Here is a 27,976-nt window from a genome sequence, read left to right as displayed (position 1 = left end):
AAATATAAAATAGGTCTGAGAGTGTAGCCTGGCGGTAGAAGGGCTTCCAGGAACCCCAGTACCACAAATAAATAAATAAATAAATAAATAAATAAATAAATAAATAAATAAATAAATAAATAAAGCTAACAAAGCTGAGCCGTGGCGGCACACACCAGTAATCTCAGTACTTGGGAGGCTAAGACAGAAAGATTGCAGATTTGGGGTCAGCCTCAGCAACTCAGCAAGACCCTATTTCAAAATGAAAAAGAAAACAGGACTGGGGGTGTAGCTCAGAGCTAGAATGCTATGGGTTCAATTCCAGTACACAAAACAAAACAAAATAAAATAAAATAAAATAAAATTCACAAAAGTATGTACTCACAGTGAAGGCATTAGTAAAATAAACTACACAAAAATAAACAGGGTAATATTAAAATAGTATGGCACCCTCTGATAAGGTTAACTGAAGACAAGAGAAAGTATTATTAGTTTATCTTCTACCTTCCTTCACCAAATTTATCTTTTATTTTAAAAACTCACTAATTTTCAAGTCCCAATTACCAACTTATTCTATTGGATAAGATTATAGCGGATGTGCATGTGCACACGCGCGCGCGCGCACACACACACACACACACACACACACACACACACACAACGACAAGTCTAAAAAGTATATTATAAAATTTAATCTGTATATCATTTCTTTATTGTATTTTTCTTTAAAGATACATTTTGTAAAAAAATTCAGTCCAATATTAACAAAAGTTTCTAGAATATATTTAGGATAACCTAATGCTTGCTGATATATTTCTTTTTTGAATATTATTCTACTAAGTGGTACATTTTAAACTGAAGATAAAAAAAATTTGGTAGAAGAAATGTAAGTAAATATAAATGAGATTTAAATGTAAATGACAGATATAGTTTCTGCATTTAGTCTCCATTATACAATTATAAAACTTGTCTACAACAGTGGAGGTTCAGGAAACCAGCTAGCCCACTGGCATACCAAGTAAGATTCTATTATTTAATAGAAAATATAATTTGTTACTTTTACTGTTGAAAATTCCATTCAGTTTAAACACTTTACAAGGTATGAATCCAAACTGAAACAAAAGCAATTCTGAAAAACAAAAAGAGGATATTTTACTAGTGTATTTTCTATTACGTGCTTCTGGCAATGACAATTCTAATATAACTTATCTCAGCCTACTACCATAAATATATACACCAACGTAAGACCACATATCAAGGGGAAGTTTTTAAATCAGTTATAATAAACTTAAGAAAAAAGCACTAAAACAATTTCATTCTGCCATGACAGAAAGCAGCTGCGTGTACCTAGTCTTCCTTTATTACAAGCAACTCCATAGTCATAAGTCAATTACCCAGTCTCCATCGTCCGACCACCTCTGTCTCTGGCAGACCCACCCTAGCATCTTCCTCACAAAGTACAGCAAGTAGGCTTGGCAGCACAAATCACAATCCGGCCAAATAAAAGATATTTAAAAGAAGAGAAATGAAACTTGTATATTTATGCAATAGTTTGTGGACTAAGGATCTCATCTACCCATATCTCTAAACATTATGAAAACTACTTAGTCTTTTAACAGAAACAAAAGTTCTGATAGTCAGGTGAAATTTATAATAAATACACAACACATTAAAGAATAAAAACTTAAAATGCAACCATGCCACATGCTAAATAAATGAATCATATTAAATGCCAAAGAGGCATGCACCAAAAAATATGCTAATTAATACACTTGCAAAAAATAACATTGAAAACTAAAAAATAAACACTTCAGAAATAGTGGGAATTTTAATTTAGTATATTTTAATTAACAAGTCTTCTTAAATATTTTAATTGTAAAAGAACCTTTAAATTATTTTTAAAATGCATGCCTTATGTTAAACTCATAAAAAACATTTGAATGTGGCCTTGTAAATTTATTTATCATTTAAAAATGGTTATCATGATACACATTATGTAGAACTTTCTACTTGGTCTTGTAAGAGCTAATACCACCACCTCATTAACCTTCTGGGGATTTATTGTGTGACCTGGGGCTTGAAGCTAATGGATTTCAGGGCTGGCGCTGACCAGTGACACGGTAACTAAGGAGTTGGCCAATGGTTATGACAGCAAAGCTACACTGCCCATTAATCACCCACATTCGTGCACTAACCCAGTAACTGCTTAAATCTGGCTTATGTTATAGTAAGTACAGATCTGATGATTTTATTTTTCTCCTATCTTTCATTTCATGGTGAGTTTTTTTAGAAAAACAAAACATATTATTCATTTGTGGCTTTTACATGTCTAACCTGTGTTACCTGAAACAATTACCTACACTATTTAATAGACTTCCCTTTCTTTTATGCCTTTGAAGAATAAGACAAAAATTACTACATGTAAAATAAGATTTTTTTTAAGTCTAGGATATTCAAACAATAGTATAACTTAAAAACAGATGTTACTTTTATTCATTAGGTATAAAGATACTCTTGGTTTTTTAAAAAATCATGTAACAGTGTATAATATTATAGATGGAAAGCTTAAACTGAGCTAAAACATCTCTTAGAACAACAGAAATGGTAGATCTATGAATATTGCTACACAGATCCCCAAAAGATATTTACTTTTTAAATAAAATTGCTTAATATCTAGGAAGCAGCAAAGATTTTTCAGGTGATGCATTATCTTTCCCCCATTCAATCATTCCCCAAATAGAAAATCGTTTCAAAGAATGTTAGTCCTGAAAGGACTCTCAGAAACCATCTGCCAGTGGTTCTCAATATGGGATCATACCTCCCCCAGACGCCTGGAAATGCATAATTGTTTTGCACACGATAATAACTGGGAAATGCTACTGGCATTATGGATTCTAAACTTCCTAGAATGCAACTGATGAAAGAATCGTCCAACCTAAATACCAGCAGCACACCCACGGAGACATACTGACTTAATTCTCTACTTTAAAGATGTAGCCAGAGATGATAAACAGCTTAGTCAACTATTCACAGCTTGGTTCAGAACCCAGGTTCTAGTTTCTATATTTCTTCTACTTGATAAATTCTCAATAAAAAAGAGAAAAATAGATAATAACCAGGAACCAATCATTTGTGAGTATATAAAACACTGTTGTGTGTTCTCTAATATGCAGAAGCTAGGGAGTAATTGAGATCCCAGAGGACCTCCAAATAATGGAAAAAGAACCTCAGTGGAGCCAGGGAGGTGGTCTAGGGGAAGGGGAGGAGGAAAGAGTGAGGATCTTTGAAGGAATTACTACCACTGGCTTTATGTACATATGTGAGAACACCAACGTCAATTTCAGTACCTTTGTGAGGAAGAGGGGATGGAGAGGAAGGTGAAGGAAAGCCCAAAGTGCTGTGTCTATGTATACCACAATCAACATAATTTACATTATGTTGTGAGATGATAATGCAGCAATAAAAGTATATTAAAAAAACACTCACTGGTCGTATAATGCTATTTGAAATTCAAGTAAAATTGCAATTAACTTGAATACTACATTTCTTTTCAAATTGTTTTTTTCTCCTAAGAATTAATTTCCCTTTAGACATATTATTTTCAAAACTCCTTCATAGTTAGAAAAGGAAAAGTTAAATGGACTCATCATGGTCACCAGATAAAGCATATTTTGAATAGAAGTATTACATGATTTCAGCTGGTTTCACAATAGCTAGATTATCTCTGGTCAGGTCAGGGTTAATGTCTCCTGTTAACCCTGAAGAAATGTATTGTCATGAAAGAGCAGTGAACTAAAAATCCAAAGGACTTGACACAAATCCTTAACCTATAACTAACTAGTCAGTAAACCCTGGAGACACACACACATACACACACACACACACACACACACACACACACACACACACACACACACATTTTTTTTTTGGCGGTACTAGGGATGGAACTCAGGCACATTCTACTTCCAAGCTACACCCCCAGCCCTACTTTTTATTCTTTATTTTGAAACTGGATCTCACTGAGTTGTAAAAGGCCTTACTAAGTATCTGGAGCTATCCTCAAAACACGAACCTCCTGTTTTAGCCTCCCAAATGCTGGGATTGCAAGCATGCGCCACCATGCCGGGTTCTTGAACACATTTTTACGTTATGCAAAATGAGAAGTTTGCATAACATAAAACTCTCAATCCCATCAAACTCTAAGATTTTATTCTATATTTCTTATTATTGTATGCCAGTAGATTTTTTAGAGGGCTGTGACCTAAACATTTATAAACATATTAAAATAACTAGGGACATGATTAGGGTTGGATTCTTAAAAGGTGAGTACTGACAGATAAACCCTACTGTGAGTAGTTGTCATTCAGTAGTACTTGTGCCTCCTAGTGATACTGTCTACCATCAGCTAAAGAATACGGATCATTTTTCTCTACATCCTCTCAAAAATGAAGGATAATCTTCAGAATAATTCAAAATTAAAGCTATAATTCAAAAAATATTAGCATTAAATATTTTATGCCTATGATATAATTTTAATTTCAAAATTATATTAGAACTGGAGAATTTGTATAATGTACTAATGTGTTAATATATACATGTGCATCCCTCAACATTTTTTAAGTTCTTACAACTTGGTTTTTACGCTTGACCTCATATATACAATCTAAATAATATTTAACCCTTGATTATACAAAATTTCAATTTGTCCATAAACTTATAAGATATTTCAGATTCCTTTTCCTGCACTGAACTATACTTCTTTAAAATGTATTCAAGTTGATTAACAGTAAGAAATAAGGACATAGGGAAATCGATTTTAATCTTTACATTTCTCTGTCTCATACACAAACACACAATTCCTCCAACACCACAGCATGCAACTTAGATTGAACACAAAGTTGTTTGGTCTCTAAATCTAAAAAACAAAACAAAACTTGCATTAATGGCCTTAAAATGAACTTAGGTAAGGCTTCCAAACTATTCAAGAATATATTTTTAACTACTGAGTCGTGGGCTGGGGATGGCTCAGTGGCAGTACATTCATCTACCATGTATAAGACCCTGGGTTTGATTCCGAGCCACAGCGTGCACGCTTTGCAATATTCTCAGGTTTCTCTATATGGCCTTTTTTTTCCCCTACTCATTCAGCCTAAAATAATAGCCTTTGTCACTTCTCACGTATTATGTGTACAGTTATATCAACAATTTTTAAAATGTACTATTTAAACATAATTCATTAAAATTACTTTGTCTTTTCTCAATGGCATAAATTTAATCCTATAGTTAGTTAAGCATGCAATTAAAATGCAATCATATCCACAAAGTCCAGAATTAGATAACAGAAATATTCTGTTGACAATCTAAAATACTAATGCAAAAAATTTCAATGCATTCTATTTCAAACAAGCAAGTTCTATCAAATAGATGCTCTGTTACTTGCAATAAACATCTAACAAACAACCAACACCATAAGATTGTACTATACTATACCAAAACTATCAGGGGCCTCTGCTGATGATACCTCCTCCACATGCTTCACAATGACAACCTCAGGTTTGGGATATCTGCATGCTAAAAATATTTTAAAAGCAAAATTTATTCAAGCAACAAAGTAATGACAATGTGTATAAATATTTTAGTATACTTTTATTGGTGCATTGTAATCATATATCATAATGAAGTTCAGAGTGGTAGGGAAGGTATATGCATACAGTGTTTAATATAGAATGTGCATAAAATTTTAAAATGTATACATAAAAGTTGCTTTTTTTGTTTTTGTTTTTGTTTTTTTGTTTTTGGGGGGGTTGGTGGTACTGGGGATGGAAGCCAGAGTCTTTCTGCCTCCGGGCTATACTCTCAGACCTATTTTAAATTTCATTGGAAACAAGTTCTTACTAAATTGCTGAAAGCCTCACTAAGTAGCTGAGGCTGGCTTCGAACAGGTATGATGCTCTTGTCTCAGCCTCCCAAGCACAGGGATTACAAGCATGTGCCACCATGCCCGGCAAAATGTAGATAAAAAGTTTTGAGTGCCACAAGCTAGTATTTAGGCAGTCTTTGCCTTGCAAAGTAATGTGGGGTTTTTAAAACTGACAGTGCAAGCTTCAACTGTACAAAGTAGCCTTAATAAGGGCTGGGAGTGTAGCTCAGTCGTAGAGCTCCTGCTTAGCATGCATGAGGTCCTGGATTAAGATTCCCAGCACTACCAAATAAATAAATGGAAAATTGTAACTTATTCTGTGAACTTTAAGAATTTCTTTGTCAATTTCATATTTGTGTCAAAACACTAAAATGTCTCTTAGTGACAGGTATAAATGTAAAAGAAAAAAAATCATACTTTTTTTTTTAATTTGGAAACAGGGTCTCCTAAGCCAGCGGAGCACGATCCTCCTGTCTCTGCCTCCCAAGCGCGGGGATTACAAGTGTGCGCCACCACGCCAGGCAAATTTTTAGTTTTAGATACAGTTTAAAACAGAAACAATGGCAATTGAAATGTTTTATTTCTTTGAACTTAATAGAGGAGCCCTGAACAGTGCTAGTCTTCTTCAGATATCTTCTTGTCATAAAACTTAAAACACAGAGCAAGCATCCTTCCTAAACTCTGTGAATCGCCATATTCCTAAATCTAGATAAACACAAACATTGTGTCCTTTGAATCTTCAATGTCATGAAGCATCTCTGAGAGCTCCTTTAATATATGGAAGTTTTCATCAAGGTCACTTCCTCTGGAACATCATCTTTTCATCACAACTCATCACTTTCCTCATTTATATCCATAAATTTGCCTTCTGTGAGCTCCTTTGGCTGCATATCTGAGTGTCAGCAGTTCAATGCCAGCATGGAAATTCTCATAGTCAACTAATTGTTTTATACCCCATATATATTTGAACAGGATTTCACTATAGTATAACCAATTCCATTTTTAAATATAAATGAATGTGTCCCTTAACAGTTCATGTGTTGAAAGTTAGCCCCCATGTGAGGTAATAAGAGAAAGAACACTTAATCGACTATAGTGTCTAGAGGTGGGACCTTTGGGAGGAGATTAGAATTAGGTCACTGGGTAAAACTCCCATGACTGAATACTAGTACCTTTATAGTAACAGAAAGAAAGAAACAGAAAATAGAGATACACACATGCACAACCTATCTCTCACCATATGATACCCTGCACTGCCTCAGGACTCTGCCAGCAAGAAAGTCATCACCAGGTGCGGGCACTTGAACCTCCAGAACTGTGAGCTAAGCAAACCTCTTTTTAAAAAATACAGTATCTCCCAGGTGTGGTGGCGCACACTTGTAATCCCAGCATTCAGGAGTCTGAGACTGGAGGATCCCAGTTGGCATACAGCCTCAGACAGCCTCAGCTACTTAGCGAGGCCCTTCACAACTCAGTGAGACCCTGTTTCAAAAATAAAAGACTAGCCAAGCGTGGTGACGCACGCTTGTAATCCCCAAGCTTGGGAGGCGGAGACAGGAGGATGCAGGTTGAAGCCAGCCTCTCTGGCTTAAGAGACCCTGTTTCCAAATAAAAATATAAAATAGGTATGGGAGTGTAGCCCAGAGATAGAAGGGTTCCATCCCTAGTACCACCAAAAAAATAAATACAAATAAATAAATGACTAAAAAATAGGGCTGGGGATGTAGCTTGGAGGTAGAAAAAAATACAGTATCTAACCTCAAATACCTTGTTATAGCAACACAAAACTAATACAATCATTTTTTATTTCCTTGTTGTACTTTCATCATATTTGGTCAATTCCTTTATTTTTATATTTTGAGACAGAATCTGGCTGTTTTGCCCAGGCTGGTCTCATGTCTCAAACTCCTGTGCTCAAGCAATTCTCCTGCTTTAGCCTCCCCTATACCTGGGACTACTGGCACATATCACCATGCCTAGCCGCCTTCAACTCCCTTTTTTTTTTTTTTTTTTGGTGGTACTGGGGTTCCTGGAAGCCCTTCTACCTCCGGGCTACACTCCCAGACCTATTTTTACATTTTTATTTGGAAACAGGGTCTCCTAAGCCAGGGCGCGCAGCTGGCTTCGAACCTGCACGATCCTCCCGTTTCTGCCTCCCAAGCACGGGGATTACAAGCGTGCGCCACCACGCCCGGCTCAACTCCCTTTTGATTATCCCTTTTTTCCTTTCTTTTCTTTTTATGAAATGGATTTATCACTGGGAGACAAGGAGGAAACAGTTACATGCTTTTCTGTCTTAAGGGAACTGAATAATAGATACACAGTGACCAATCACTAATAGGTTCTAAAAGAAGTGATGGGATTGGGAAAGAGCATAATGCACCTATTTTTATACAGTTGACTGAGAGGCTAATAGCAGTTAGTAAGTGTTTGTATGTTATGTAATTACTCAAAGTTAATAAACTGATATAAAGAAAATTTAAACCATGGTGTTGAAAATTGGTATTATATAACTAAACATGGTTATTGAAATTCATGAACAAGGGAACCATGAAAAGCAGACTGCCTGTAATAACAAAACATGAAATATATAATAAAATGAGCATAAATCTAAAGAAATAGTTCATTAGAATTTATACACATGTTCTAATTAATGGAAAACAAAAGGGAACTTCTCCTTAGAAGTTAAACTTTTTTCCACTCAAATTACTTAAATTTACTATCATTCAACTATCAAAGATGCACTAACATATAATGAAGAAGGAGCAATTATTAAATCTTGTGCTTAAAAATAAAGAAACTTGCCAGGCATGATGATGCATGCTTATAAACGTAGTACTTGGGAGGATCGCAGATTCAAGGCCAGACTCAGCAACCTAGTGAGACCCTCAACAACTTAATAAGATCCTATTTCAAAATAAAAAAGCTGGGAGTGTGGCTCAAAGGTAGAATGCCCCTGGGTTCAATCCCCAGTAAAAAAATAAATAAATAAACGTAGAAACTTTGTCATAAATCAACTATCAAGTAATATTTTAAATGTGTCTTTGCATTTATCACTGAAAAAATTCTTCAAGGTTATTTTTTAAAAACTTGCAGAAATGCCGGGCGTGGTGGCGCACGCTTGTAATCCCCGCGCTTGGGAGGCGGAGACAGGAGGATCGCGCAGGTTCGAAGCCAGCCGTGCTGGCGTAAGAGACCCTGTTTCAAAAATATAAAATAGGTCTGGGAGTGTAGCCCGGAGGAAGAAGGGCTTCCAGGAACCCCAGTACCACCAAAAAAAAAAAAAAAAAAAAATTATAAAAAAAAATTAAAAAAAAAAACTTGCAGAAAGTCTTTCTTGATCTCAAAGGATTATATACTGTTAATAAGAATGTATGAACAGACATGAATTCTGGAAGGAAAACAAGATCTTGTTTTCTAAATACCATTCTATTCTGAAAGGAACAGGGGTCTTTGTAGAAATGGCGATTCCAGGACTGGAGTAGGAAAAGTTCAAAATAAGCCTGAACACCTTGTGGCCACTGTTGCACCCCTGCCTCTTACACAGATACCTAAATTGCTCAATCTTATCTCATGACTTTTGGACTGAATTTTATGGAGTAGAAGGAAACCCTCCCCCTTCACACACATTTAAATTCTGAGGACATGATCAAAGAGTAATAGGATATAGGATACACCAAAAAGACACGGAGCCAGCTTGAAGGGCTTCCCACTAGTCCAATATGGGACAGTTAGAAGATCTAAAATAATAATAATAAACTCCCAATAGAATAGTAATCCATGCATATATCCAATGAAATGAATGAATGATGAAGAATGGGAATATTTAATAGACTCATTACTTAACAAATTATCTACAAATTAGAAAAAGGAAAGTAACTTTATACTGGAAAATTAGAAACCATTGTAGTAAAAAAATTCAAAGTTGACATCAGAGAAAAATTGAAATCATAGTCCAACTGAAAAATAACATAACAATTTCTGTGATATTTCTGCCATTCAACAACAACAAAAAAGACTTCAAGAACTGTTCCAAATGAAAGGAAATTAAAACTCTGTAAAATTCAAATACAATATGTGATTCCTATGTGAATCATTTTGCTCTATAGGAGGATTACTGGCTAACTGGTGAAACTTGAATGACATCCAAATATTAAATGGCAGTAATGGATCCATGTGATATTGTGGTTATACAGGACAACATTCTCTTCCATAAGAAATACGCACCAAAGCGCTCCGGTTGTAGTGAATACTGTGGTGCACAATCCCATCCATACCATCCTGAACTGGCACAAGTCTTGCTATGAGCCAGCTCTCAGCGGTAATTTTTTGGGGGAACTGCCTCGGCTAAAGAATATTTTCTCACTCAAAGCCCTGCACTCTGCCCAAAGTGGTTCAGCTCCAGCACCTTGTTTTCACAAAAGCAGCAGTCCAGTTCTCTCATCCAATTAGAGACAATATAGAAGTCAGCCTCACTCCAGAACTTCTCACAGGGTCAGCTGAGTTTTCTGTTGAGACTGTACCACAACTTTATTTTATGTCTCTGCCCAAACCTGCTTCCATCCTCTCCCTTCCTAAGGTGAGAATTCCAACAGCACTACCCAATAAACATCTTTCACATTAATCCTTGTCTCAGACTGCTTCCTAAGGAACTGAACCTGTGACAGGAATGATGGGGCATCATATCAGACATCTCCTTTCTAATGATTCAGGAGAGGGGGGGAATGTTTATTGTACTATATTTGAAAGTTTTCTGTAAATCTGAGATTATTCCAAAAATTAAACAAATAATAAAACATTGGAAAAGAGCACCAAAAAAAGAAGAGAAAAGGTATGAATGAAGGCACGATTTACTCAAAAAACAGACTTCATTGGAGAGTATATTCTAGATCACAAAGAGAAGTAAAAGATGAACAAAAAGGAATGTAGTCATGCATCAATTAACAGGGATGCTAAGAAAGGCATGGTAGGTGATTTTATTATTGTGTCAGCATCATAAAGTGTACTTTTAAACAAAGAGTTACGAAGTTGCTAGCCACAAAATCTTACAGGACCAACAGGGCATATGCAGTCCATCATGACTGTTTCATGTGGGTGAGGGACTTCAAAAGGTCGCTATAATTAAAGGCTTGGTCCCCAAGGTAGTGCTGTTGGGAGGTGATGCACTCTTGTGATTGAGGCCTTGTAATATGGCCTCAGTTCATGGAGGAAGTGACCTCAAAAGCAGTCACGGGCCCCAATCTCTTTCTGACTCTCTGTTTGGAGGTGCAAGCTCCTACATAGATGGGCCTTCACCATGATATGACTACGCACTATGACATACACTCCCACCACTGCTATCTGCACTATGAGGCGATGCAGCCAAGAGGAGGCCACTAAGCCTGACCTGAGCTGTTTAGGCTTTTAACCTCCAAAAACATGGCTAAACTTTTCTCTTTAAAAATTAGCTACTTTGGGTATTTTGTTATAGTAATGCAAAGCTGACTAATGTAGTCATTGACCAAAACACTGTTGTGGCAAATTATTATACATCTGTTTTTCTCAATCTATAATTACTGTATAGCTATGAAACAGTATTGATAATTCATATCTTTGTAATATCTTTAACAAGCTCCTTTGAGCAGGAAAATACAAGATAATGTATTTTTCTGTTTTACTGGCACACTATAGTTTCACATCATAATATGTGTGGATAATATTAGCAATGGCATACATTCACACAGTACTTGGTGCCCTCCCTCTCCCGCTTCCCACTTGCCTCCTCCCATCAATGAGTGTCCAAGTTAACCATGCTACATTCACACTTATACAAATATGTGAATGTAGCTCCTCCATTAATCAACCTCAGCCTTCTTCCTCCCCTCCCCTTCCTTTCTAGCTTTGCTGAGGTTTCCCCTCCCTTATCTGGAGTCCCTCTGGTATCCCTAATATTCACCAGTTAGGGCATATTAGAGAAAACATATCTCTCTTCTCTTTCTTCTCTTTCTGTGCTTGGCTAATCTCACTTAACATAATGTTCTCCAGGTCTTTCCATCTTCTTGCAAATGACATAATTTTGTTCTTTATAGCTGAATAGAATTCTACTGTGTGTATTTCCCATAATTTTAGAATCCATTCATTTGCTGATGGAGACCTAGATTGGTTCTATAGTTTAGCTATTGTGAATTGTGCTGCTATGAGCATGGGTATGCATGTGTTACTATAGTTCTCTGATTTCAACTCCTTTGGAACGATACCAAGGAGTGGTATAGCCAGATCATATGGTGGATCCATTCCCAGTTTTCTAAGTAATCTCCACACTGATCTCCATAGTGGCTGAACTTCTTTGCACTACCATCAATAGTGTAAAAGAGTTCTTCTTTCCCCACATCCTTGCCAGCATTTGTTATTTGACTTCTTTATGCTTGCCACTCTGATTGGGGTTAGATGGAATCTCAGTGTAGTTTTGATTTGTACCTCCCTGATGGCTAATGATGTTGAACATTTTTTTATGTATCTATAGGCCATTTGTATCTCTTCTTTTGTGAAGTGTCTATTCAATTCAGTGGCCCATTTCTTGATTGGGTTATTTGTCTTGCTACTGTAGAGTCTTTTGAGCTCTTTGTATATTCTAGATATTAGCCCTCTATCAGAGTGGTGGCTTATGAAGATCTCCCATTCTGCATGCTTTCTCTTTAGGCTCTCAATGGTTTCCCTTGATGAGCAGAAACTTTTTAGTTTGATGCCATTTCACTTGCAAATCTATGTCTTTTCATTGGTGAATTAAGTCCTTTGATGTTCAGGTTTATTATTGAAATATGATTTTTGTTTCCTGCCATTTTTTGCTCTATCTTCTGTTAGATATAATGTTTTTCCTTCTTCGGAAAAACATATCAAATTCATCTCTTCTCTGGTTCTGAAATTTGCTTTTTTTCCCCTTCTTTATGGTTTATTTTTTTACGTAATTTCTCTAGTGTTGGCTTTGTATCCATGAATGTTTTGAGATTCTTCTTATCCTGAAACACTTTTGTTTCTCCATCAATTTTGAATAATATCCTTGATGGATATAGCAGTTTTATTTGGAAGTTGTTTTCTTCCAGGGTCTGGATTACATTATACCAGTCTCTCCTGGCTTTCATGACTTGGGTTGGGAAGTCTGGGGTGATTTTTATTGTTTTGCCCCTGTATGTCAACCATTCTTTTGTTCTCACTGCTTTTAAGATTCTCTCCTTAGCCTCTATGTTGGTCATTTTTATTATTACATGGTGTGGGGAGGAGGTTCTTCTTTGATCTTAACAGTGTTCTGTATGTCTCCTGTACATATATGACCCAAGTCTTTTTCCATGTTTGGAAAATTCTTTAAAATTATTTCTCTGAAGAAATTATGAATACCCTTGGTCTGTACCTCTATCCCTTCTTTTTTTTTTTTTTTTTTTTTTGGTGGTACTAGGGGTGGAACCCAGAGGCTTTCTACCTCTGGGCTATACTCCCAGACCTATTTTATATTTTATTTGGAAACAGGGTCTCACTAAGTAGCCGAGGCTGGCTTCGAACTCATGCGATCCTCCTGTCTCAACCTCCCAAGTGCAGGGATTACAAGTGTGCACCACCATGCCCGGCTTCTATCCCTTCTTCAGTGCCTTTTATCCATAAGTTAGGACAGATCGTGTTGTCCTATAGTTGCTGGACGTTTAGGTTTTATTGTTGTAATGTCTTCTGTATGCTGTTGAGTGTGCTTTCAGTTTCAAATGAACTGTCTTCTAACAGTGATATTCTATTTTCCATTCCATCTAATCTTCCAGAATTTCTTTCTATTGTCTTCATTTATTGACTCTTTTCATTTCATTCCAGGCCTCTTTCTCATTCTTTCTTAATGTCTCCATTTCCTCTTTTATTTCCTGTACACTAACTGTGAGGTTTGTTTTGTCATATTGAAGATCAGGATTCGTAATTCTCCTTGCATTTCTTGTAGGTCAGTATTCATAATTTCCCTTATTTCCTCACTGTTTCTAGTTCTCATGTTTTCAGGGTTTTAGGGTTTTTTGGTTTTGCAGTACTGGGGATGGAACCAGGGGCACTGTTCCTCCGAGCTACACCCCCTGCCCTATTTTTTAGTCTTTTCTTAATTTTTGAAACAGTGCCTCACTGAGTTAGAAGAGCCTTGCTAAGTTGCTGAGGCTGTCTGTGAACTGCAATCCTCCAGTCTCCACCTCCCGAATCCTGGGATTACAAACATGAGCCATAACACCTAGCCTCTGGTTTGTTTTCCTGATGTCTTAACATCTTTATTGTGTGTGATTCTGTGGATCTGTCTGATCCAATATTAGCAGTAGGAATTTAGAGGTGTCAGCAGGTTCATGCACGGTTAAGCAGTGCTTTTTTTCAATGGTGAGGGTTGGGTACAGGGGTAGGAACTGGGGTGATGGGTACAGGAGTCGGGTAAAGTAGAGGATATGCTGAAGTAAAAATTTAAGTATAATAAGGTAGTATCTGGTTGAGAATGAGAGAAGATTAGATAGTAGGATTCTTGTAGTTATTACGGAGTATTGAGGTATGTAGATATCAAATAACTTGAATATAAAACAGGGAGATACAATAAAGGGGAAAAAAGTTTTGAGACAAGAGAGTAGAGAGGCTAGAGAGAGGAAGCTTGTAAAAGGAATGGGGGAGAGAGCAAAAACATGCTTAAAGTAACAAAACAAGTTATAAAAACTAATAATTATAAGCCAAAGACAAAAAAAAGAGAAGAACAAAAAGAACTAGCAGAAGTGTGAAACAAAAAAAACAACAGCAGTCCTGCTAATTTACATATATAGGGCATAGGCCCCTATAATATCTGTTTGTCTGTTCACTACAGTAGATTCTGGAGTATATTCCAAAGTATCTCATTTGCTCCGTAACCTATTGTCAGCTTTTGGACCCACTTTATAAGTGTTTGTGCCCCTCTTGCCTCTCACAGTTTTGTGCTCAGGTGTCAGAGCATAGGTGTCACTGTAAATGAGTTCTGTGTAAGTACTGTAAATGAGCTCCATGTAAATTCAGGGCTCTGTGTTTTCCTATCCTGGGCTCTGTACTTTCCAGCCCTGGGCTCTGCACTCTCTAACCCTAGCTCTGTTCTCTCTGGCCCTGTGCTCCACACCCTCCAGCCCTGGGCTCCGCGCCCTCCGGCCCTGGCTCTACACTCTCCGGCCCTGGCTCTGTGCTCTCCATCCTGGCCTCTGCAATCTCAGGCCCTGTGGTTTGCACTTTCAGGCCCTCAGCTCTGTGCTTTCCTGGCATGGGCTCTGCACTTTCCGACCCTGGGCTCTGCACCTTGCAGCCTTGGGTTCTGTGCCTTTCCAGCCCTGGGCCTGCGCCTCTATACCCTCCCCAGAGAAGGGCATCCAGTGTAGTCTTGGAGCAACCCCCTGTGACCCTGAGCAAATACCATGCCCTGAGCACTATGGGCCTTTCCTGTGTCTCTGGAGGTTCTAACTGGACTACCTCTGGAATGGGCCACCAGGTCTTAGCCCACTGAGGTTCCTGCGGCTGCTCTGGGTGGTCATCTGCTGAGTAACATGACGCAGTTACCTTGCTGTCCTGTGGACCGAGTCTCTGGAGGACACAGTGCACTGCTGCGGGTGCTGGCTTCTGATGAGTGCATGCACTTTTAGATTTTTTTCTGCGCCCCTGAAGAGTGGTGATGGTCGCTTAAAACGTTGGATTTCTGCCACCACTTTCTGCACTTCAAGTTCTTGGACTGCTTGTCTGGATTTCTTGGGGTTGCAAAGCTGGAGGCTGGGCCGTAGCTGGCAATCACAGTTCACATCAGTGGCCTGAGATGGTGCCGGCCACCACACCAGGTCAGTGACCCACTCGGGTTCCTTGCAGTGGATCTCGCATTCACAGTACTGGATTTCCTCCCGCCATTGTTCTCTTTGTTGTGTTTTTGTTAAGCTGTTCATAAGTATCTTCCGCTGCTTTGTTGTTGTTTTGTCAAGACGCTGCCTTCTGTGTAGTTGAATTTGAATTTTATCTGTTAGAGCTACTGAGATGTGCTGCGTACCAGTTGCCATTTTGGATCTCTCCAGAATGTTTTATACTGTAAGATTTTTCTCACACGCAAATGTAAAATTCCATCAGTTCACAAAATGTACCATATCTTAATTATTATATGTTTGCCTGTTTCTTTTCTCACCTCAAGCACCCTTTATTACCTACATGATTTCATTTATTTTGCACTTTAAAAAAAAACTTTATATAACCATGCCACTCAAAGAATAGTGTTCTTCTAGATCTGTAGCACTGAAGTCCTTGGGCACTTGTTAAAATGCAAAATCTCGGGCCCCCCTCAAACCTACTTGAACAGAATCTGAATTTCTATAATACTCCTAGATGATGTACAGACATTAAATTTTATGAAACAGAGTTCTACTTTCTAATGAGATACAAAGAGCTACATAGAGCATTATACTATCTTTATAACAAAGTCAAACTCAATTCAGATGCATGACTTATTTCAACCCCATAAGAGAAATGAAGTCAGAGAAAAACAACTGGCCCTTAATCAAAAGTGAGACAGGTGCCTGCAAGAAGAGAAGAGGCATTAAAAACTGCTTTCTTGGGATACATGCAACTGTACACCTTAAGAACAGTACAGCTAACTGGTAGGGGAACAGGTGAAGGCAAAGTGAGGGCTGATGAGACCATATAAAGCCACTAGGACATACTTAAATTGGGGAGTGCATACCTTCTTGCAGGTTTTCAAACCAAATCCCATCAGATACCAAAAAAAAAAAAAGTAAAAAGCATGGTATCGCACACTTGTAATCCCCGCGCTTGGGAGGCAAAGACAGGAGGATCGTGCAGGTTCGAAGCCAGCCTCGCTGGCTTAAGAGACCCTGTTTCCAAATAAAAATATAAAAATAGGTCTGGAAGTATAGCCCTGAGGTAGAAGGGTTTCCAGGAACCCCAGTACCACCACACACACACCAAAAAAAAAGTAAAAGAGAGGGCCCTAAGAAAGTGTTCACTGTGGTAGGTGCTTGGAAGAAATAGCAGCTGCACAATAGGACACTAAATTCTACCTGGTTTCTTTCCTCAATCTCTCCAATGAATCAAAACTCTTAATCTGTGAGAAGAGTCCAAAATGTTGTCACTTAAGCCAGGCAGAGTGAACAACTATCCAGTTTTCCAGGACTGCTTCTGTTTTCACACTGAAAGTTCCATATTCCCCCCAAAAAAATCCCTGTGTGGATACAAAAAGTTCCTTTTTGCTGACAGGTGCAGAGGTTGAGGAAAATGCACAAAACCCAAATAATGGCCTCCAAAATAGGGACTGAAATCAATACCATTTTTAGTATGAAATGGATCTGGCATCGATTATTTCCCTCTCTTACTTGCTATCACTGATATTTTTGTTTTCCTCCTTGACCACTAATGTCAAAAACAATCTGCAGTTACATTATGAAGTATATATTGTTCTATCACCTGTAGTGATGTCACCTGAGTATACAACTTAAGTGCGTGGTAATAATGAGCATTAACAGTCTTTGGTTGCAGACTGTTGCTTTGTATTGAGATGGTGCTGATTTAGCTCTTAGCACTGTGAAAACTGTGACAATGTCTTCTATGAAACACACAACTGGATCTGGGAGGTAAACAACCAAAGCACAACCTACCAATCAGTATTCAGAAAACTATCTGGGATTAGGCATATAGAAAAGAGAATGTGAAAACATATACAGAAGCTGAAAGTTACAAGTCCAGGATTAGACAGGGAAGTATTTCTAAATCAATCAAATGTTTTAGTCTCTTTAAAAGACATATACAGGGCTAAAGGGAAAGATTCTTTTGCTCTCTGAAAGATTAAGAGGAGAAAAAGCATAACAAAACTATTAACATGCACAGGGGAAAAAAATCACAGCACAAAAGCCATACAAAGTATGAGTTTCTCTGAGGGTCAGATCGATGAGGCTGACTTCCCCAAGCGACAGAAAGAAATGGAGGCTCAGATGGGGAGGGACTGGAGGTATCCTGGAGGGTGGTGGCAAGTTGTGGGACAGATAAAAAGGAAGATGCACAACAGAACGAAGGCTGTCTTATTATACAGGTAACGCCTCTTAGGTGATCCCTCTCAGAGCTCCCCTCAGAAAAATAGATGGAGTCTGTTCAGGTTAGGTTCCTAGTCAGGAAACTTAGCTGCCTCTTGCTGGTTAATCTTTCCTAGTTAATTGGTGAGATTTGGGGGTGCTAGACAGTCTCTACTCTGCCTTTCTTTATCTTCTTTGGTTAGCCTCTGTGATATATTATTTTTGTTACTTTTCCTCTCTCTCTCTCTCTCTCTCTCTCTCTCTCTCTCTCTCTCTCTGGGCATCCCTCCTCACCTAATTCTGGTCCTTCTTACTCTTTCCTTCCAACACACACTGGTGGTTTTAGAATTACTTCCTGGAATCTTCTCCTTGCACATCACTCACTCTGCCTGGACCTAGTTACCACCATATGGATAGGATTCCCAAACTTTAATTTTACATTATTCTGAGTCCATATCCAATTAACTAGTGGATATCTTTATATAGTTACCTCACAATCACCCAATACCAAAAGAGCTACAAGTCAAAGCTTACAAAACCTTTCTATGGGTTACATGAGAGATATATAAAAAGTTCATTCAAAACCAGGCTGAGTGGCGCATGCCTGTAATGCCAGTGCTTGGGAGACTGAGGCAGGAGGATTCACAGCCAGCCTCAGCGACTTAGTAAGGTCCTCTGCAGCTTAGTGAGACCCTGTTTCAAAATAAAAAATAAAATAGGGTTAGGAGTGTAGCTCAGAAGTAGAATGATCCTGGGTTCCATCCCCAGTACCACAAAATAAATAAATTTAAAAGTTCATTTTAAAATCTAAAGGAAAAATATAGAAACATATATCTCAAACACGTTTTCTTACTTTTCCAAACTTTTCATACATTAACTTTTTTGCACACTGATCCCTATTTTTAAAGTAACAATCCTTATTTTCTTTTGTATTGAATGTTGTATATTGTGCAAACATACAGAAGACAAAGATGTATTATCTGCACATTTGACTTTTATTGAATACTTGAGGCAGTTTCTTCCCCCAACATTTGTTAAAAATCCCAAGTAAAAGTATCCAGAAAGAAACAGTAAGAATGGAGGCTTCAATAAGCTTGGCATAGTGATGCACGACTGTAATCCCAGTACTGGGAGGCTGAGACAGGAAGATAGAAGGTTCAAAGCAGGCTCAGCAACCCAGTGAGGCTCTTGGCAACCTAGCAAGATGTTCTTATTAAAAAAAAAAAAAAAAATAGAGCTTGGGGTATAGATCCTAGGTAGAATGCCCCTGGGTTCAACCCCCAGCACCGGGGGGGAGGGGGGAAAAAAGGGCTTCAGAGATAGACAAAGTTATCAAAGTTATTAACTTTACCCTCTATCTCAACACAGAGGTTGAAGATCTTGGGCAAACTACTCTTAGCCTCTGTTTCTTAATCTGTAAAATAGAGATAGCTCCGTCTTTGGCACCCAGAAAATATTTAATAATTGGTAAGTCATAGTAGTGAAGATGGCCTCTGTAGCAGCTATACTGATAGCAAGAGTATATCTTCTATAAAATTTAAAAACCAATACAAATCTAGAGGTTGTGTTGCAAAATACCAGGCTGACTTTTAAATTACAAATATTTTTAATAGCACAGTGTGCTAAAGAATCTACCCTAATATTTGGAGAGAAGACAGAAAATCTAAATTAAATCAAGAACATCATTCTAATTTAAATTCCCATAAAACTTTAAGATTCATAAATAGTAATGCCTCGGTCAACTACCTTTTAGGTGCCTAGAACAATGATCATTATCCAGATATTAGTAAAAATACTCATGAGAGAGATCTTCACTGTGTGAGCTGAAGACCAGTCACAATGGGACAGATGCCACTGTTAGTTGAAAAGAGAGGAATGTAATGGCCCTCCAAGTGTTTATCAAGTGAAACCCTACTGAAAAGTGGGGAGTGGTATGGCACGTGTTTTTTTAAAATTATAGAGAACATTAGAAAAAAAAAGAAAATTAAAAACACTATAGAAGAGTAACAAAGCAGAAGGGCATACATTAAAAACAATTACAGACATGGTGGCACACACTTGTAATCCCCGTACTTGAGAGGCTGAGATAGGAGGATTGAGGGTTCCAGGACAACCTCAACAATGTAGTGAGAATCTCAGCAACCGAGCAAGACTCTACTTCAAATAAAAAAACAAAAAGGGCTGGAAGTATAGTTTGGAGATAGAATGCTGCGGTTCAATCCCAAGTACCAATAAATAAATTAATTAATTTAAATAATAAAAACAGAGTTCCAAGAAACAAACCTTACAGCAGAAAAGTTTATCACAACCACAAAGAATGAATGAAAATAGAGCAGAACAGTCTCAGAGCACTGAGTTGGGGGTAGGACCGATTACGCTCAACACATTTCATTATCACTATGATAGAGTCTAAAAAAGCATGCCAACTGAAACAGCAGTGTTCAGGGGGCATTTGGTGTAATGACTAGTATGTCTACAAATAGAAGTATCCCCAGAGAAGACTACTGTATTAAAATACAGTATTTAAGGACTCTCACATCTGGTAGAAGCTAAATTGAGCTCATCCTCATTATACTTTTACTAAGGCAGAGAAAAAGTGCAGTAAGTTCAAATATGTTAATCATCAGAAGCCATACTGCAAAAAAAAAAGCCATCCAAATAAATATTTCAGAGTTTCCCTGAAAAACATTTTGTCTTTAAGAGCCTCTCATTAATCAGATCCTTTGAGAAAATTTTAACACATAATTGTTTTATGTGATTGCTTTCAATTACTTAAAAGTAGACATGAATTTGAGTCAAAGATAAGGCTAGTCTTATATGGTTTTATACTAATTAATTCAGCTGACTTGAGCAAGCTGCTAATAAAATCTGTACCCAAGGATTTAAATCCTTATTTGTTCTTGAGACATACCAAAGGAAACCAGACAGGAGTATAGTTCTGCAAAGTTATCACTACTTATAGAAAAATTGAAACAAGCTCCAAAAATAATAGTTTAATATCAGGTCATCACCAACGTTTAAGATCATTCATTATCTTTTAGTTCCATGTGACCCTCTAGATGATCCTATAAATTACTGACTTTATAATTTTTCAAACTTCTAGATGTAAATGTTTATAAAACTTACTTATCCCAACTAGCACAAAAAATAAACACACATATCTATTGCGGTGGAGAACGCCAAACTAATTATATTGGTAAATTAAACCATGGCAGTGCTTAACTTACCTGGAAGCCATAAGTTTCTAATGTTCAGAATTTAGTCAAAATGAAAAGAGAACACAATCAAGAAAAAGTTACCACGAAGTTCATTTATTAGAGAAATGAGATGTCTGATAAACAGAAAAGAATTATCTGTCTTTATCCAGAGACAATTATATGTAAAATAAAGCAATGAGCTAGAAACAAAGACAATGTACTAACAATAGCAGTTATCACTGGATGACAGGAGAAAAGGAGAGACAAGGCAAAGCAGCTAAAGCAACAAATTACAGCACTTCATAGAAAGCAATGGCTTCAAACAGGGTGAGACGCCCACCCCTTTTCCCCAGGGCTCCAAATCCCAATCTCCTCCAAAGAACACTTAGCTATGTCTGAAGACATTTTTGGCTATCACAACTAAGGTAGCGAAGATGGGAGGGTTCTACACAACCAAGAACTATCTAGTCCACAATGTCAATATTGCTCAAGGTAAGAAAACCTGATATACATCTCAATAACTATAAGGAACCATTGCACTAGCATTGCAGTACAAAAACAAATGTTCAAAATAAAGGCCTTAAGCCTAAATAAATAAATTAATAAATAATACTGATGATTTGCATTAATGAAGATATAATACTGCAGAGCATAGTGGAATACACCTTGTAATCCCAGTACCTAGGAGGCTAAGATGGAAGGATACCAGGTTGGAGGGCAGCTTCAGCAACATAGTGAGTCTCTCAGCGAATTAGCTAGACCATTTCAAAATGAATGTTAAAAAAGGTCTAGAGGTGTAGCTCGGAGGGGGAAACCCCTGGGTTCAACTCCCAGGACAATGTACACATGTGGAGGAACATACACACAAACACCTAAAACAAAACATCCAACGAAAATTATTCTAATGTACTAATAAAATAAACAAACTATAATTTTTAGGCATGATCACCTACAAAAAATTTTTCTAATTTCCCTTCCCTTCAATCTGAACTGCCCTAGTGACTGTTATACCATCCCCAAAGATGTGTAATCCTAATTCCCCAGCCTGTAAATATGTTCCTTTATATGGCAAAAAGAACTCTGCAGGTGTAACTGACAGTTTTGAAAGAGATTATCCTTTATTATTCACTTGGGCACAAAATATAATCACAAGAGTCCTTTATGAAGGAGAAAAAAAGGTCAATGAGAAAGAAGGTAATGCAACAGCTGAAGCAGATTCCTGTGACATGGCCAGGAACCAAGGAATGCTAAAAGCTGGACGAAGCCAGGAACAGATCCTCCCTGGAGCCCAGAAAGACAGAGCCTTGCTGACATTTTGATTCTAGCCCCTTTTGACTCGCTTTGAATTCTGGACTGCCAGAACTTTAAGAGAATAAGTGTTCTGCCACTAAATTTGTGGTGATCTGTTATAGCAGTAATAGGAAATTAATGCAAAGTCGTAGAGCTTCTGCCTAGCTCTGAAAGCCTTGACCTATCATCTAAATGGTACAACCATTTCAGACTATATTGCTGGTGAGGTCACACATATCTTCTTGGATCAAAAGTTCTAGTTAGGCCTAAACATGTGGGTAAACCTATCCTATCCTATCACCAGCCCACCCTGATTCTCTCCCTCTTGCCAAGCCCAGTTGGAGCTATTATTTCTCTTATTTCTCTTTTATCTCAACTACAGTACTAAAATTTGGAATGTAAGATGTTTTATCTTTGAGCAAAAGCTGAGATCATCCTCAATCCATTCCAGAGGCTAACCGATTAATAGAATGGCTTCATTCTCCCATAATCCTAAACAACAAGCTGAGAAAATAAGAACACTGTCGCTAAAGAGCAAAACCTCCTGGGGGCCAGGACTCCATAATAAATCTTACTTATGTTAAATCTTCTAGATATCCAATTTAATATCAGGTTTTTATCTTCCAGCCTTTCATTTTATCAAAAACTGTTAGGCTTATATAGTTAGTTCTCAAAACAAAGTTCCTCATCCTACTTTAAAATAAATAACAAAAAAATAGAGAGCAACTGGATTAAAGTTTAGAATTATATGGCTAATGTATAGATGTAGGTGAATAGCAGAAACAAATTTTAGAAGTACACAATACCATTTATACAGAGAAATAAAAATGCAAGCTAAAATCCATTACTGAAGAAAAATTCTGTGAACTGGTCTATTCACCTCGATACATCTGTTATTCACTATATGTAAAAGTAATCTTTTCAAACCTCTTAAGTGCATATTTAATGAAAATATTCTCTAAGAAGCATCTTTCTTTCCTTCTATTTATTTATTTTTATTTTATTTTATGCTAGTACTAGGAATTGAACCCAGGAACATTCCTTTGAGCTACACCTCCAGTCCTTTTTATTCTTGAAACAAGGCCTCACTATATTGCTGCAACTGACCTCAAACCTGTTATTCTCCTATCTCAGTCTTCCAAGTATTGGGATTCTGGCATACACCACTACACCCAACAGTCAGGTGATTAATCTTCTTAGAAATGGATCCGCCAATCCCAGCTCAAAGCTTGATTGCAACTTCATTAGAGTCTGAGTCAGAAATATCCACCTAAGCTGGCTCCAGAATTCCTGAGCATCAGAAATTGTGAGATAATACATGTTTATTTTAAGGTGCTATGTTTAGAGCTACTTTGTTATACAGCAATGGACAACTACTAACACAATCAGCACTACCATTTTTCAAAACCAAAATGCCATATTTTTAAAGTTTTGTAAAATAACTCAAAATATTACAAAAATTAGAAAAAAATTAATTAGCTTTTTTTTTTTTGGTGGTACTGGGGTTCCTGGAAACCCTTCTACATCTGGGTTACACTCCCAGACCTATTTTTTTATACTTTTTTATTTGGAAACAGGGTCTCTAAGCTATCGAGACTGGCTTTGAACCAGCGCGATCCTCCTGTCTCCACCTCCCAAGTGCGGAGATTGCAAGTGTGTGCCACCACACCCGGCATTAATTAGCTTTTAAACTCTTGTCTAATATTAAAAAGTGTCTATAATAATGTCAGCTTGCCAGTCCTGCTTGTAATAATAAGCCAACAATACACCACGAGCAGAATATGGTCTGCTTATGGGGAAAAAAATCAAGTTGAGCAGGCAAGGTAAGAGTACAACACAAACCTTTCTAAAATTGGAAAGGAAATCAGCTTGTAATTTAAAAAATCACGATATCCTATTTAACTATGATAAGACATCCCACAAAGCCTGCCTTATCTATTACAAATTGACTCTAAAGATATATCTTGTTATAAACCATACCACATGCCTAGTGAAAGAAAAGGGCAAATGTACCGAATTTTAGCAGCAGATTTCCCTAACTACATCAATATATAGATGACTGATTTAGCTATTTAGATTGATATAGAATTTTTGTAATGTATCCACATCAATAGCAAAACATTTCATTTGATCATACAAACAACAAGGACACACAGATTTTCTATCATAAAAAACAGCCCCTTTAACAGTGAGTATTTCACGAAAGAGTGCACTTGGTACACATACATTTAGTATATTAGTTGAGTGTTTAAAAACATCATTCAATAAATACAATGCACCAATAAAAAAAGAAAAAGTACATTATTCAAAAAGCAACAATGAAAAAAATCATGAGTTTTTCATTTGTCCAATGAGGGGGAAAATGTTGATTTCAACGATAAAGTGAGCTGGATGAATTCCTAACACAGCAAAATCCTGTTTGCCTTACATGACTAAAGAATAAGGTAATTTACTAAGTGATGACCCTAGCTATCTCCATACATTCTTTGATATTAAAAACTAAATGAACACCAAGACTGCACTAAAAATTAAAGCACCTCTAAGTGTCACTTAATTCAAAAGGCAATAATTTAGAAATATAAACAAGGACAACTGATTTAAACTTTGAAGTTCTTTGGCTACAAATAGGAAGTATTAGACCACCACATTGTTATCTATATATTTGTCTACTTCTCCCGAATAAAAAATTTTAATTATCAACTTTTTCCTTATAATTTACATAATTAAGTGTAATTGAGGTGAATGGTCTCCACTGACTCAAGTTTTCTGAGTTCATTCCAGGACCCAAAATATTCCAAATATTTAGAACCATGTTACATTTTAAAATATTATCTTCTTTGGAAAATGTAGTCTTCCTACTGTAATACTACTGGCATGTACAAAAAATAATGTATGAGATAAAATTTATCCAGTCATATTATGGGACATGCTTTTCAATAACTGCCATTAAATTATATTCAGAGGGCCCTCCAATCTTGCAACATGTTGATAATGCAGATTTTCCAAGAAATTACCTACAGAACGCAGTATGTTTGCTCAAATAGTCTTGCTTTTGAAGAAAGAGCATAAAAGTTAATGTTCTAGTATGTAACTGTCAATATGTTTTTCAAGGAGCACATTTTCAAATTTGAGTATTTTAAAACCACATATTAGCCGGGCGTGGTGGCACACGCTTGTAATCCCCGCGCTTGGGAGGCAGAGACAGGAGGATCGCAGCCGCGCTGGCTTAGGAGACCCTGTTTCCAAAAATAAAATAGGTCTGGGAGTGTAGCCCGGAGATAGACGGGCTTCCAGGAACCCCAGTACCACCAAAAAAGAAAAAAATAAAAAATAAAAAAAATAAAACCACATATTGTATGCACACATAGACCACAAATATGCTAGTACTCAATTATATTCCCTATAACATCATGATTAACTAATAACTAAACTGATTGGATCTTACATTTTTCTGTAAAAGCATTGGGTAGACAATGTCTGGAATCATTCAATACTTTAAACTGGTCCACAACTTCATGAACCGAGGGAAAAAAGTGGCTAAGAGGTACAATTAATAAAAAGTATTTGAAGTAGTAAAAGCAAGTCCCAAACATCGGCCAAAGATACTCTGAAGTGCCTCCGTCAAATCAAAGTCCCAAATCAATGTGCTCTAAACTTAAGATTATGGAATGTTATATACCTGCCAACTTCAGAAGGAAACCAAGCACACTTAAAGAACTTTCAAACATCAGAATGCAATTACTGTATAAAAGTAATGTGTATATTACCATATTTAAGCGGCAAAAATATCTTAAGACTGAATCAATTTGGGACCCCCTACTCCTTTCAGACTTTTGGTTTTTTGAACTTCTAGCCTTTTCACCTAAACTTAAATTCTGACCTATCACATTCTGCACTTGTTATAAAAATATCCTATTTTAACATGTTCACTTAAAAATAGCTTTGCTTTCAAAGCTTGAATGGAAGGATAGGAGAGGAAGAAAGCTGAGGTTGTTGAATGGAGGAGCTATATACGAACATGTGTAATAGCATAAATACATGATTAACCTGGACACTATCTATGGGGGGGGATGGAGGGGGAAGGGCATGAAGCACAATGTAAATGTACACCACTCTCAATATGTTCCACTTATAAAAATAAAATAAAAATTTAAAAAATAGCTTTGCTTTCATTCTCCCAAATTACTTTTAAGCCAAAGTCTGCTTTTTATTGTAGAGCCACCAATCCCCTCCCTCTCCTAAATACCTTAGTGTTCAAACTGAAGAAACAAAAACTGGCGTTTAACGTGAACCTCTTCGGGCTTCCAAGTATATATCTGCAATTGTTGGCTTGGTCTATTCTTTACATTTTCCAGGAAAAGCTCCTTCGGCTGATTACATTAATGCAACCAGATGCGTGTGGAAAGCAGCAGCTGAGAGCATCCCTGACTCGGGAAGCTACACCCCTTTTGTGGGCCACCCATCTTCATTGGATAATCGTTCAAGAAAGTTTCTTTCTGCCCGTGGTTTGTAGCACTTTCTCGGAGCAGGCAGGGCATGCCACCTGCATGGGTGCAGGTTCGCAAGAAGGCACAGCAAGGACTTAGGGGGCAGGAGGGCTGGGGAGGCGAGGCCCCGGGCGAATCAAAACAAAACCCCAACCGTGTCAGGCGCTTTGGGGGCTGCAGCTCCAGGTTCTGGGGCTGGGGAGGAACCAGCCGGGCTCGGCCCCAGCTGCCTGGCAGGATCCACGCCGGTCCTACCTGCCTCGGGGCCGCACTCGGGGGGGGGGGGCGGAAAGCCCCCTCCGGCCGTCCCAGGCGCGGGGCCAGGGGGCGGGGGTCCAGCGTGCGGGGAGGGTGCGGGCCCGGCTGGCCCCCCACGCGGCCCCCTTACCTTGGGCGATGGCGATGGACTCGAAGCGGTGCAGCTCCTTGAGCAGGCAGCTCCTCTCGGTGGAGTGCAGGCTGTAGATGAAGTCGCGCGCGCCCTGCGCCGTGTTCAGCGCCTCCATGGGCTCCTTCTTGGGGTGCGTGCCCAGCGCCCGCGGGCCGCCGGGGGCCGCCAGCGCCGGCAGCCCCCGCCCGCAGCAGCACCAGGTCGGCAGGCGCGGCGCGGCGGGGCCCGGCCTCAGGCTCCGCAGCAGCGGCAGCAGCCGGGACATGGCGGGCCGCGGAGCGGGGACCCCGCGGAGTCCGGGAGGCGATTTCGGGCGAGGCGGCGCGGAGGCCGGAGCCGGCTCAGCCCGACCCCGCCCCGGGGTCCTGCAGACGGGCGGCCGCGGCGCCCGGCACCATGCACCCGCGGGCCGCGGCGCTCGCCCCGGGCCGTCCCGCAACGCCGCCCCGAGGCCCGCGACCACAGAAACTTTCTCCGAGGCGGCCGGGCCCGGGAGCTCCGGCGAGGGCGGGCGGCGGGCGGCGGCCGGATCTCCAGAGGGATGAGTCAGCCGCGCCGCCCTCCGCGGGCGCCGCCCTCCGCTCCCGCCGGCTTTCCCACCCCTGGCCTCGGCTCGTCCCCGCTCGCCAGGGCTCCGGCGCCCTCAAAGCCGCCGCGCTCCC

The 27,976-nt window shown here is 38.6% G+C and overlaps 1 protein-coding gene across 1 annotated transcript in view; it reads right to left on the bottom strand.

Moving 5' to 3' along the window:
• TMEM65 (transmembrane protein 65) overlaps positions 1-27,579 on the bottom strand; it is a gene marked incomplete at both ends in the record, with an annotated part of 49,840 nt that extends 22,261 nt beyond the window's left edge. Inside the window, 2 exons of the mRNA XM_080694719.1 lie at positions 5,470-5,550; positions 27,312-27,579. Coding sequence (XP_080550845.1) covers positions 5,470-5,550; positions 27,312-27,579 — 349 coding nt within the window. The remainder of the gene's footprint in view (positions 1-5,469; positions 5,551-27,311) is intronic.
• Positions 27,580-27,976: the final 397 nt, after the last annotated feature.

This window comes from Muscardinus avellanarius (genome assembly GCF_963383645.1).
Source record: "Muscardinus avellanarius genome assembly, chromosome: 4".
Lineage (NCBI taxonomy): Eukaryota > Metazoa > Chordata > Mammalia > Rodentia > Gliridae > Muscardinus > Muscardinus avellanarius.
This window is presented reverse-complemented; position numbering and strand designations above follow the sequence as displayed.